General features: G+C 39.1%; 1 protein-coding gene across 6 annotated transcripts in view; it reads right to left on the reverse strand.

The window, feature by feature from the left end:
- The window catches only part of VEPH1 (ventricular zone expressed PH domain containing 1), a 247,970-nt gene that overhangs the window by 36,132 nt on the left and 197,352 nt on the right, over nucleotides 1–14,486 (reverse strand). For all 6 annotated transcript variants that reach the window (XM_050779846.1, XM_050779843.1, XM_050779847.1 and 3 more), the window contains one exon: nucleotides 419–536. In XM_050779846.1, the coding sequence (XP_050635803.1) occupies nucleotides 419–536 (118 nt within the window). The remainder of the gene's footprint in view (nucleotides 1–418; nucleotides 537–14,486) is intronic.

A 14,486-nucleotide genomic window follows, 5' to 3' on the forward strand; every position in this document is an offset into this window, starting at 1 on the left:
TTTAATCATCAAGCAACAGTGTTAGGGATTAAATGAGAAAACGTGGTCTGTGTGCTGATTCACTCATTTAGTGTGGTCTCATTTCCTCAAGGAACACAGCTTGACAGAACACTTTTTTCTCTCTAACTCTCAGGGTCATCTGGATGAAATGAATACTTTTAGGGCAAAATGACTGATACTGCTTCCTTGATAACCACATATAGGTGAGGGATTGCTTCTCTGCCTCCCAAAGTTTTCCTTTTATCCTACGACCACTTTGGTGAGATGCCTTTCTCAGCACAAAGCAGGGACATGACTCTGGGCATTATTACCACTGGGGATGTTTATGTAAGAGGAAAGCCACCTAGAACAATGGAGCTGACAGATCCCTGTAAAGTGGGGCACAAATGGTTCTTATCAGCAGGTAGGGCTCTCTCACCAGTTGCTTTTTCGGGGTTGTTGCACATGAAGCATTGCCATGCTCCTGCTGTTTCACTGAAGCCAAACACGTCAAAGAACCTCACTTCTTCCAGATGGAGCTGTACCTGGTCCAGATCCTGTGTCAGGAACACAAGCACAAAGAACATAAGCTGCTCTGCCTGCTACCTAACATTCCGAGACTGGGAGAAGGGGATGTGGATCAGGATGGTCAATGCTCAATCTCAGTACTAAGGACTAAGAGGCAGCATTGAAAAAAATTTCTCTTGACCGACCTTAAAAAAAGCATTCAGCTAAACTTTTCCATGAGAGTATTCATAAATGCAGCAGGAGTGAGCACAGGCCCCAGGGCTGAGTGTCAGGATTTGAGGTGTCAGAGCCTGAAATGGCCCAGAATTTTCTTGCATCTAGCAGTGGCTCCAGATTTTCTAAAAAGAAGGGATATCCAAGTGGCAATGTGGTTGGAAGACATGCTGCTGGGGGATTTACATTTTATACAAAATTGAGAAAGAATTATCCACATCAAAAAATATTATTGGCCAGGCGTGGTGGCTCATGCCTATAATCCCAGCACTCTGGGAGGTGGAGGAAGGCAGATTGCCTGAACTCAGGAGTTCAAGACCAGCCTGGGCAACATGGCGAAACCTTGTCTCTACCAAAAATACAAAAACATTGGCCAGGCATGGTGGTACATGTCTGTGGTCCCAGCTACTCAGGTGGTTGAGGTGACAGGATCACTTGAGCCTGTGAGGCAGGAGTTGCAGTGAGGCGAGATTGCACCACTGTACTCCAGCCTGGGTGACAGAGTGAGACCCTGTCTCAAAAAAAAAAAAAATATATATATATATACACACACACATACATATATACATATTATATGTATTATGTTGGCTTTACAGGGAGCTGATGGAAAATATGGGGGTGGGGCTTAATCCCTCAGACCTTGGCTCCAGCACTGTTTAGTTCTTATGCTTTATCCTAAAAGTGTATGCAAATTTTGCATTCTATTACCTAATATAAGCTGCATTGATTTTTTTTTTTTAATTTTTACTTTTTTTTTTTTTTTTCTGATATAGTCTCATTCTGTTGCCCAGGTTGGAGTGCAGTGGTGCGATATTGGCTCACTGCAACCTTCACCTCCTGGGTTCAAGTGATTCTCGTGTGTCAGCTTCCCGAGCAGCTGGGTTTACTGGTGCCTGCCACCACACCTGGCTAATTTTTGTATTTTTAGTAGAGACGGGGTGCTGCCATGTTAGCCAGGCTGGTCTCCAACTCCTGAACTCAAGTGATCCACCTTCCTTGGCCTCCCAAAGGGCTGGGATTGCAGGCATAAGACACCATGCCTGGCCTGAATTGGTTTTAATGGAAGATAATGCATTACATTATTTATCAGTAAATTAATTAACTTTTTTCCTCCAAATGGTTGAGTAGAATTAACACTCCAAGAAGACTGCACATGTTTTATGTGCCCTGTGGCACCAAGCCAATGCGTTCCTCTTTAAGAGGCAGGGAGAGAGGTTCGGTTAGACTGCAAATGGATGGAAAACTATTAGCCTAACCAAATTAAATAGCTCTACTGTCCTCCTGAGGCTTTCCTATTATGTAAATGACTTGTATCCTTTGGTATAGGATGACCAGAAACTGCATTCTTAAAAGGCTCCTCCTCCTAAGAGGGACTTAATGTTCTTGTTGGCCTTGCATGTACCCAGTCAATTCACATGTTTGTGCTCTGTTGAGCTGTGATTTTGTTTCCTTTCCTTTAGCCTACACACTCTTATTTTCTCTCTGTATAGGAACAGTTCTTATAATTGTCAAGGCTGAGGGGCGTAGGCACTGTTTGCACTGCTTATAAGGGATCTAAATAGAAAATGATCAAATGGCTACCCGGATTGCATCCCAAAGCTCCTAATTCTCAGTGCTAAATTTTTTGACAGAGGTGAGAAGTATGTCCAACTATGAGTTCACTGAGAACAGAAACATGTCTATTTTTTTTTTCACAATACCCCCAGAGTCCAGTTCAGCATCATTAATGGATTAGCATTGGTTTGTAGACCCAGCACAAAGCTTTTTTACTAATGAACTATATAAAGGATATTACAAAAAGTTAAAGGGAATTTTTAAAGAGAACATTTACACTCCCTGGAACATAAACACAATGAGGACAGATATTTTGTCTGTTATGTTGGCTGCTATAAACTTGGCACCTAAAAGTGCCTATTACATAGCAAGCACTAAACAAATATTGGTGTAATAACAAAAGGCATGCCCTGGGCCTAGAAATGGATACTTTCCAGCACCCTCTATTAAGACTATTATGGCTTGTGTTCTGGGGGTGGACATTTTGGAGGTTTGACATGGTGATTGCAAGATTTTGGGTTGCTAACCTTTAATACCATATCGCAGGCATTCCAATAGGTGCCATATATCTAGGAATATTGTTTAGACAAAAATGATTTTGAGTATGTTCAATGGAAAAAAGAAGACTTTCTTTTAAAAGTGTGTTTTCCAAGATAAAGACTGAAGAAGCACCTGGGAGTTGTGTGAGTTTCAAAGGATACAATCCATATTAAAATTTACGGGGAAAAAGCAGATGTTCATGAATATCAGTTTCAAAACTGCGAGGTCTCTGACGTCTGTCCTTGGCCGTTGCCATGCAGATCACTCCTCTGTTTCCCACACAATTAAGGATCAATTTTTCATTCACCACAAACACTACTAGCAAACAAAGTACTTAAAATAATACTTAAGGTTCCTTTATTTTTCCTGTTCTGAGACCAGAAAATTCTGTTTGTTGCGTATAATCCACATTTTTCTTGGAAAAAAGTTACTTTAAAAGTTTCAGACAGATGGTAAACTACATTCCTGCGTTCTATTTCTGAAGCCAAAAGCAGGCTTACCTCTTCAGAGAATTTAGGTGTTGTGCTAAAGGATATCCATGGTAGTTGTATGAACTTTGAAGTTGGTGATAATAGCACATTTTGAATGGAAAGACAGATGAAACACATATAGTTTCCAATATTTGTGAAAAATCAGCAAAATAAATCACAAAACAGGTAAACACAAACCAACAACCAGTGATATCTAGATTTTTGGACTTTTGACCTCTTCAATGTGCTTGAGGTCAGTAGTTCTCTCTCCCACTTAACCTTCTTCACCCTTCTGGGTCCTGCAGCTTCCCCAGGCCTTGCTCAAGAATTGCTATATGGCTCCTATTTTTTTTTAACAGGGGAACAAAAATAGATTTGTTTAGAGAATTACAAACTTTCTTTAAGATAACTAGACTCCAGAAAAGTGATAAAAATAACTTATATCTAACTCTAAGTCACTGTCTAAGTATTTTTCAGTTCTAATGGGATTGTGGCAGACAGACCCTAAGGTGACCTCCCAGCAATCCGACCAAAAATATGTCAAAGGGGATAGGATATCAATCCCATTGTTATTACACACACACACACACACACACACACACACACACACACACACACTGTCTTGCTAGCAGATGCATAGGGAGACCCTCCTGCTGTGCTTAAAAGAAGCAAATTGCCACATTATGAACCGCAGGGACTATGGGTGGCCTTTAGACCTTAAAGGAGGCCTTCAGCTGGTAGCCAGTAAGAGTTCAAAGTCATCAGTCCTACAACTGCAAAAAAATGATTCCTGCCAACAAACAGAATGAGTCTGAAAGCAGACCTTACCCATTTGAACCTCCAAATGAAAACACAGCCCAGCCAATACCTTGATTGTAGCCCTGGGTCCCCTGAGTAGAGGACCCAGCTAAGTTACAACTGAAATCCTGACCCTCTAATACTGTGAGATAATAAGTATGTGTTGTTTTAAGTTGCTAGGTTTGTGCTAATTTGTTATACATTATTGAAAGATAATACTGAGATTCTGCCGTGAAGAGGAAGAAAAAGTGACATCCTTTTGCCTGATTCTCCATGAAAGTGATGATTCTACTTAGAGGAGTCACATTCTCCCAAGTACACTCCAAATCAGGCTTCAGCAAAACACACACACACAAAATGAAACACAAAAGAATGCTGATGTTCAAACTATTTTCATTGATGTAAAAAAAAAAAAAAAAAAAGGATAAATATTCATAGTAGGCATGCACTAAGAAGGGTTCTCCTGATAAACATCATTTAATTCAAAAAGATTAAAACTCACTGGAGGAAAAAATAATATTTTTAAACATTTGGTTAAGTGAGCATTTCTCCAGTTTTAGAAAAAGAGTCATTAATGAGGGTAGGAATTTGGAAAACTCTATAATAAGTCTAAGCCAGGCAGCATAGAAAGATGCGAGAATATTTACATCATTTCACTGACAAATGACAGCATGAGTCAACGCAATGGATTTTGTAAAAGTGCATAGTGGCCTCTGGATTTTATAATGTGGTCTATGTACTTTGAGAGGGTACTGTGAAGCAATTTTCCAGAAATCAGTGAAAGCATACATCTGGAAGAACTTTGGGTTTTGGCACATTTAAATTCTGTCCTAAAGCTATTTGTGCACAGATACAAAACATAGGATTGCCTCATGTGCTCTGTGTGCCTGTGGTTAATAGGATCACTCTAGGCACATTTTTCAAGTATGTTTTAAGAAACGTAAATAAGAATTTTTAAAAATTCCCAAATATTTTCACATAATAATAGTAAGTTTATGTTTATATAGTTATTTCCAGTGCACAGACGCTAATGATATGGATTCCAGGGTGTGAAATAAGCTTACTTAGGGAATATAATTAATGATTGATTTTAATATGGTCTTAAATTGTTATAGGCATAGTGTCTAGTAGGAAATGGTGTTTGTTGAATGAATAAACTAGCAAAAGAGACTTTAAAGAATATCCAGCCACATTTTTAAAAATGTTTTTCAACTTGTGAAAAATATTAGTATTGGATTCAATTTATATAACACAGTATTCGCAGCACCTGGTATCAGGAACCATGGATAAAAAGATGAAGGAGACACAGTCATCAGTCCAAGGAGGTGAGAAGGTAACTCATTGTGTCTGCAATATTCTTTACAGAGGAAACTGAATACAGCTTCATTTGTGTGAGGTGTGATTCTTACTAAGCTTCTTCCGGTGTGATGTTTTTGGCTCTCAACTGGATTAAAGCTCTTACCATGAAGACTGACTTCCATATTATTTTGCAGCTTTTTAAAATAGTATGGCACTTTGCCCATAGTAAATGTTCAATGAGTCATTATGCATTTTTACTAACTGAAGCACATAGATCTTATCTCTAATTTACATCAACAGTAACATTTAGGTTTTCAATGTTCATGTCTATTCAACTATGACCATTAAGACTTTCCAGACTACATTTGTTAAAAAAATACATATATCTCTCTCTATATCTATCTGTCTATCTGTATCTATATCTGTATATCTGCATATCTATGGGTATTACAGGTATTCATTTTATTTAACAAGTTTTTAGAATAAAGTGTTAATAATTGAAGAATGATGTTTGTCTTAATTCATCAGTACAGTATGTTGACTACTTGTTCTCAAGACCACCAGCTTTTTCAGATTGTCTGTTCAGAGTTCTCACTATGTTGCCCAGGCTAGTCTTGGATGCTTGGGCTCAAAGAGTCTTTCCACCTCAGCCTCCCAGAGTGCCGTGATTAGAAGTCCTGAGCCACTGCACCCCATCCGCATTTTTACACAAGCTCCCCAAGTTGCTCTGGTGTGCACTGACTGTAAAATTAATCCTGTATCCTTCAAAGCAGTTGTGGGGATGGCTAATCTGTGTCTGCTGATTGGTATTTGAGGAATTTGTCAAGCTCCATGTGCATATGCTCATTCTTTTCCACAATAGTTTGGTTTCAGGGGGTCAGGCATGGTGGCTCAAACCTGTAATTCCAGCACTTTGGGAGGCCAAGGTGGGTAGATCACTTGAGGTCAGGGGTTGTAGATCAGCCTGGTCAGCACGGTGAAACCTCATTTTTACTAAAAATACAGAAATTAGCTGGACGTGGTGGCAGGCACCTGTCATCCTAGCTACTTGGGAGGCTGAGGCACAAGAATTGCTTGAATGTGGGAGGCAGAGGTTGCAGTGAGCCGAGATCCCACCACTGCACTGCAGCCTGGGCAACAGAGTGAGACCTACAAAAGAAGAAAAAAGAGGCCAGGTGTGGTGGCTCATGCCTGTAATCCCAGCACTTTGGGAGGCGGAGGTGGGTGGATCACAAGGTCAGGAGTTCAAGATCAGCCTGTCCAAGATGATGAAACCCTGTCTCTACTAAAAAAAAAAAAAAAAAAAAAAAAAAAAAACTACAAAAATTAGTCAGGTGCGGTGGCAAGTGCCTGTAATGCCAGCTACTCAGGAGGCTGAGGTAGGAGAATCGCCTGAACCCAAAAGGCGGAGGTTGCGGTGAGCCAAGATCATGCCATTACACTCCAGCCTGGGCAATAAGAGCAAAACTCCATCTCAAAAAAATAAAGAAAGAAAGAAAGAAAAGAAAAAAGTTTCTTTTTCATATGACAGAACAGGTAGTCTGGTCACAGGAGCAAAGTTTTCATTTTTAAACATCAGAGATGTTATTATTCCAAATTGTGCAATATGGCAAGAAGCGATGAGGTGTGAAAATTGAACTCACTGGGCCCAATTTGAAATGTGGCAGAAGGCTGGGGTGGGTGGAGAGGGAGGTGGGCCATGGGGAAGCAGACTCTAAGCAGAGGCAGTGGGGTACTGATGTGGAAAGACTCATAGTGCATTTCAGTATTCTGCATGAATACCACGCATGTGCTATGTCCCATTGGCTCTCATATTTCTATGCCTAACCAGTAAGGGAACTCAGGGTATACATGACTATATGAGGCCAATGTGGCAAACTCCTCACTATCACTACAGATCACTAAATAAACTTATATTTCTATTCTTTGAGTCCCTATGTGTTGGGAAGAACTGAATTTCTTCCTGGAAAATCATGGCAATTCTATGGGTCTGGCTCCAAGTGGCTAGAAGAAAACACTATGTTTGATTCACTTCAGAGAGAAGCTCTGAAGCATAATTTAAGAACTAACAAATATGATAAAATTTAAAAAGTCAAATTCACCAAAATCACACTCATCTAAAAATCATGAAAAAATAATCTGACTACAGGATATTGGCAGTTAACATGACAAGAGTTTAAGTAAAGCGGTTTATGAAAAATCTAATGGAAGTGTATGAGTTGAGTAGAAAATAAAGGTGATAAATTGCATGAAGCTATGTAACAAGTTTTATAAATGCTCGATAAAACCACAATTATCTTTTTTATAAATCCAATTTCTTTGAAATTTTAGATCATTAAAACCAGCAAATTATTAAAGGGGGAGCAAGGCCAAAACACTACCAATGTTCAAAAGGTCAAGAAAACTTTAACATTTTTACAGTGGTTCAGCAGTAAAATGTAATCACAGAACTTTCAGCAATTAGAGTCAGCACTTACATATTCTCCTTTCATGGCGCAAAGCAAAGAATTGCAGTGATTTTTTTTCTTTTTCTAATTGATTACGGCCACCTACATTAAACAAATATTTAGTACTATTTGTTAAGTCTATTATGTGGCACTATACTACAGAGGATGCTGATGTTAAAGAACTAATTTGGAGAGGCTTTTTTTTTCTTTCTTTTGAAATCAGATAGTGAGAAAACCATGCTCCTAGCCACGTAGGTTATTTTGCTGGAGGCAAGGTGTTTCTCTTATTCTTATAATTTTGTTTTTTTTCCTTTATCCCTGATACCACTTTAATTCTCAGACTGTTTCTCCAACCTCCCCTTTATATAAGTACTCACCTTTTGGGTTTGATACATGTCTTGGAACGGATATGTATTCTCAAAAAATATGTAGCAATGTTTATTTTTCATTTTTGCAAATGATGGTATGCTGTGAACCCTATTTGGTTTCTTTTGGTTTCTTGTTTGTTTCACTCAATATCTCTACATGATATTGTATGCGTATTTACCCAACTGTTGCTTCTACAACTGCACAGTGATTTAATGGTGTGCATCCACCACCCACCACATTTTACCTAACCATTTCCCTAGTGTGGGCACCAAGGGTGCCCCCACCTCTGCATTTACACAACGATGTAACTATGGAATATTCTTATACATGTTCCCTGGTGGATGTGAGCAAAAATTTTTCTGTGATAATCACTCAGGAGTGGAATTGCTGTGTCATAGTGTGTTAGTGTAGGGCTGTGAAAATATTTTTGTGTTTCTGCACAGTTAGGGCTTTTTGAACAAATTTTTACTGAAACTTGGGACCTGGGCTAAAAAAACAAGTTTTAGAAGTAAATTTATGACTAATTAGAAAGTGAAAGACAATCTAGAGAGATTTATTTTCCCAGATGTATGTTTACATTTTAAGGTGGGGATGAGACCAGGATACTGGGGCTTGGGTTGTCAGGTTGAAGACATTAGTCTTCTCTTCGTCCTGGAGGGATTTATTTACATTCTAAAGGGTAAAAGTAAGAACCCAGACCCCGTTCCAAGGAGCAAAGATTTTTGTTCCCTCCTGTCAGGGACAGCTGTTCCACTCCCTGTGTAAATACTCAAATTCATATTGTCAAGGTTCCTTGCCTACAGTACAGACCTTAGGATGTGTAAGATGACATCTGGTTCTCATCAAGTTGCCCCAGGGTTAACAACTGAGGCAAAAGGAAACTTAGGAGGTTATTTGTTGCTAAGTAAATAATAATAATCTGCTATGCCCCAGAAACCTTGTTTGCATGATACATTAAAAATTTAACATTATTCACATTCTAAATTTCACTAGGTTCTGCCAACTTGTTTTCAAGCTACTCAGGAGGCTGAGGTAGAAGGATCACTTAAACCCAGGACTTCGTGGCGGCAGTGAGCTGTGATGGCACCACTGCACTCCAGTCTGGGCAACAGAGCAAGACCCTGTCTTGAAAAAAGAAAAGTTTCATTTTTGTTGAATGTTTACTACTTTGAATAATTACAGAGGAAATAAAACTGACTCTACTATGAACTTAGAGAGAAGGTATTTCTTCCCATGATGCTGGAATTTTAAATGTCTCCATTTAGTCACTTCACACAGCAGAGAGCTAAGCACTGGTGAAGTAATAGTGATGGAGGCAGTTGTAAGACAGTTGAACCACCCCTCAGTAGAGAACTGGATAAAGTAAATTATGCTTGGCCAGGCACAGTGGCTCATTGCCTGTAATCTTAGCACGTTGGGAGGCCGAGGCAGGCAGATCACTTGAGCTCCGGAGTTGGAGACCAGCCTGGCCAAGATGGTGAAATCCTGTCTTTACTAAAAATTTAAAAATTAGCTGGACGTGGTGGCACGCGCCTGTCATCCCAGCTACCCAGGAGGCTGAGGCTGGAGAATCACTTGAACCTGGGAAGCAGAGGTTGCAGTGAGCTGAGATCAGGTCACCACACTCCAGCCTGGGCAACAGAGTGAGACTCCGTCTCAAAAAAGAAAAGTAAATTATGGTCTATTTACATGTGGAAAATTTTATAGATGCCGAAATGAACGAGCTAGCTCTACATGTATGAACAGATATATTTTAAAAACATAACATTAAGTCAGAAATCACATTGCAAAAGATATGTGCCATCTGATAACATTTAGGTAAAAGTTTAAAACAACAGTACAAAAACATTCATGGAAATAATACACACCAACCTCAGGAGAATATTTGCAACAGTTTCTTTTTGTAAAGGGAGATATTTGATTCAAATATGGAAGAAATATAAACATCTATCTGTGGCAGGAATGGATATCATATTTCTGTACTTTTCTGAATTTATGAGTATTTCATAATTTGATGAAAAGTAAAAATGAGGCAGAGAACACAGTTGAGTGAAGCAAAGAGACTAGCAAGGGTTAGAATCTGTGAGGAAGAAAGGTTCTGCGTGTGTGTGTGTGTGTGTGTGTGTGTGTGGACTTTCTTGGTACCCCTGAAACTCCCCGTAGAGGAGTCTCCTTCTTTTGCCTGTGTGAGGCTGGCCTTGGTGGTGAAAGTCTTTCTCCTTTCTCTTGTTAGAAGGCTCCATGTTACAGTTTCTTTAACTTTTAGCTCTTCAAACTTGCAGATAAAGAAACAGGTCTAAAATACTAAGTGTTTGAAATATGTTCTATTTTGTTTTAGAAAACCAAACAAAACAAAGCATGCTGACAGCAAGTTGTATCTTAGGGAATTAATACAGCACGGGCTAAGTGACAGAGAGGATACTTTGAAATAAGAGTTTTTCTGCTGAGTGGTACAGAATGAAGAATATAGGTTTTGGAGTCAGAAGATCAGAGTTTGAGCCCTGCCACTGCCATTCACTGGCAGTTCTTGGGAAAATATTTTAATTTCTCTTTGCTTTTAATGCACTCCTCAAAGTGTAAAATGACTGATTCCTAACCTGTCTCTTTCAGTGACTTTTTGCCACAATCAATTAATGGATAATTGCCCCACTTTGTAAACTGTGGAGAAATAATAAAAAGTAGTGATAATGGTCAAGCACAGTGGCTCACACCTGTAATCCCAGCATATTGGGAGACTGAGGTGGGCAGATTGCTTGGGTTCAGGAATTTTGAGACCAGCCTGGGCAACATCGTGAGACCCCATCTAAAAAAAAAAAAAGTAGTGATAATGATGATAATTCAAATCAAGCAAAATAAGAAGCTCCTTTTTATGTATGTAAAATATAGTGATTTTGTCTCTCAGCTAGATAAATATATGTAAATCTTTCTGAAATGAATGACTTCTTTAAGAAACACTAATGCTAGGTGCCTGGGAAACATATTTAGTTTTCTAAAATCAGGTAACATACTTACCTGTCTGTTTTTGTTAGTTTGTTGTCAAACCTAGGAGCACTGGATTTAGTGAGATGCAAACATAAAGAGATGTAATGCAACCTGGACATGAACATTTCAAAGGGGAATAATGACATGCACATGCTTGATGAGGCCATAATGAGATGTACAAACAGAAATGCATAGAAAAATGTGCATGGGTAATGGTGCAATGAGATGCATAAATAGGTGAGTGTAATGATAAAGGCATGGGGGTGTGTAATGTGATTTAAAAATGGGAGCATTAAATGGGAGGGTGGAAAGGGCAGGTTGTGGTAGATAAGAAGCAGAGAGAAAGAATGCAGTATTAAGCATGAATAGAGGAGCTAATAACATGTGCATGATGAGGATGCGATGAGATAGAAATGGGATGGAATAATGAAGTTCACAGATGGAGGTGTGTAATGAGTTGTGTAGAAAGGAACAAGCATAAAAGGAAGGATTTAATATGATGAAGAAAGAAATAGGCATAAGAAGATGTGAAGACTGAAAGAAGGAGCAGAAAAAAGGGCCATTAGTGAAGAGACAGGAAATAACAAGGTGGGCCAATGGAGCACTCTAATGAGGATGAAATGAAAAGGTGCAATGATGTGTGCCCATTCAGGGAATAATTAGACACACACATAGGATGATAATGAGGTACCCGGGCCCTGATCAGACATAGACCATAGCACTCAGTTCTTACTGAGGAGGCTAAAAATTGAAAAAAATTGAGGGCAGAGCCACAAAGATATCTACACCCAGAAAAGCGAAGACTAAACAGGTGATTTGGGCCCAGCCTTGTAGTTTATGAAGTAATAGTTTTCTAGCTGCACTTATTCTGTTCCAGGTGCTCTGCTAGGTGTTGAACTAAATGAATCATCTCATTTTACCTTCTTAACAACCCTATGAGGGAGGTGGATTCTTTCCCAGTTATAGATGAAGAAATCAAGCTGTAGTGAGGTTAATGACTTGCCCAGTTCCAAGATCATGTCTGTGGTAGAGATGTGACTCAAACTAAGTCAGTTGGATCTCAGTTGCCTTTGCCTCTGTTTTGATGTTATCAGAGGAGGCTGTGGGACCTTCTGCCCCAGAACTACCAGGATAACTTGTCAAAGATGTAAAGTGACAGGACTATCCCAGCGAATATCATTTGCAAAATCTGCAGAGGCCCTAGGAATTTGCATTTTTAACAAGCGCCCCAGGGACTCTTGCATAAACTAGGTCTGAGAACTACTGCATGAAATCAGCACTAGAGTGTGTGGTGATCTAAGGCTACTCTCAGTTCTAGCAAAAGACTATAAAGAAAGGGAATTGCATGCAGCATGAGGACTTTGGGTTGGTTACAAAGTAGACTGTCCATTGGCAGAAGAAATAACCAGATCCAGAAATGAGGCATCAAACCCAAAATTGCATTGAATGTAGGATAAAAATATAAAAAATATGGAACATAATTAGATTTTAGGAAATAGGTGTTTTTTTTTTTTTTTTTTTTTTTTTTTTTTTTTTTTTACTGAATTAAAAGGAAAACATAGAAATTACTCCATATTCATGGAATCCCTAAGGGGGAAAGCGTAGTATGTCCCTACAACCAAAATTTTTGCCAATCCACATGCAACTTTCAGGATTCTAAAATTAAAAGCTGATAGTGTCACCGATTGTTCTCTTTCTTGGTATGTCTAGTATTGAGATATCTAAATTGCTATGATTTTTTAAGGTCAAAACCAGAATTTATATTTTGAAATGAGTGTTAAGCGTGCATGACTACTTGCATTTTAGTGACACAGCTTCTGCTCAAAACCTTTTTAGATACGTCTTTTGGAATCGTTTGCAGTGTATATTTGTGAGCCACACAGGCAAATAATGTTCATTATTTTAGTGAAACCTAGCTTTTACCTTGGAAATTTTTATTCAGTTTGAGCAGTCTCTTTTTATAGTACACATGGGCTCAGACAAATGTTGGGCTATTTGTGAAAATAAAAGTCATTCTCAAAAAATGAAACCTGGCCAAACGCCGTGGCTCACACATATAATCCCAGACTTTGGGCAGCTGAGGTGGGTGGATCACTTGAGTCCAGGAGGTTGAGACCAGCGTGGGCAACATGACGAAACCCTGTCTCTACAAAAAAATATAAAAATTAGCTAGGTGTGGTGTTGGGCACCTATAGTGCCAGCTACTAGAGAGGCTGAGGTAAGAGGATTGATTGAGCCTGGGACGTTGAGGCTGCAGTGAGACGTCATTGTGCCACTGCACTCCAGCCTGGGCAACAGAGTGAGGCCCTGTCTCAAAAAAAAAAAAAACAAAAAAAAAAAACAAAAAAAAAAACTTTTATCATGACTGAGAATATAAAGTCTCAAAACATTTACTGAGCAGCTGCTCCGCGTCAGGCCATGATGCCATGATAGGTGCTGGGACATGCAGACATTAATGGGAAGAGCCTGATCCCCCACCCTACGAGAGGCTGAAAGACATTAAAATCAAATGGTTTTGTTGTTGTTGACATCTTTATTTACATCTGCGAAAGGTTATGGGAATATGGCTGAGGGAGTCATTCATTTTGTTTGGAGGGGTCTTGCAGAGGAGGTGCAATAAAATAGTACCAGCTACTGTTTATTGAGTTCTTACTATATGGCAATCACGGCTCCACGGACTTTACATGTGTTATATCTTTTGAACCTCATAACATCCCTGTGAAGTGTTTACTGCCATTTTCTGCACTTTGCAGGTAAAGAAGGTTAGGCACAGAGGAGTCAGATAAAAGCTCTGGTAAGTAGGTGGTGGAGGCAGGATTCAAACCCCACTCGTGAGTTTCTGGTTACCACACTTTCTTCTTGTACAAAAAGAGGTGTTATTTATTCTAAGAGTAGAATGCCCAGTGTCTGTTGGCATTCACACACTCTCCATGATAGCAGTAAAAGAAAAAGAAAAGGATTTTACTCATGCACTGATTATTTAAGAAAAGAACCCAACCACTATTAGATTAGAACAGACATTGCAGAGGGATTGCATACCTCTGTTCCCCCAGGAATAGAGTTATTTCGTTAACTATTTTCTAAAGGTTTTTCTTTTTTTTTTTTTAATTTCCTTGACTGATGCAGAACATCTGGTTAACTGTGAAGGAATGTTCATGACAGCAGTAAAATTGACATGCTTCATTATAGGACAGTCTGGCTTGTGAAATATGAAAGAAATATAATACATGTGATAAACCAGGATTTCAACTAAACTGACAAAACATTTCTATGCCAATTTAAATTTGTTAAAAAAGCATATGTACAG

Source organism: Macaca thibetana, chromosome 2 (genome assembly GCF_024542745.1).
Source record: "Macaca thibetana thibetana isolate TM-01 chromosome 2, ASM2454274v1, whole genome shotgun sequence".
Taxonomy (NCBI): Eukaryota; Metazoa; Chordata; class Mammalia; order Primates; family Cercopithecidae; genus Macaca; species Macaca thibetana.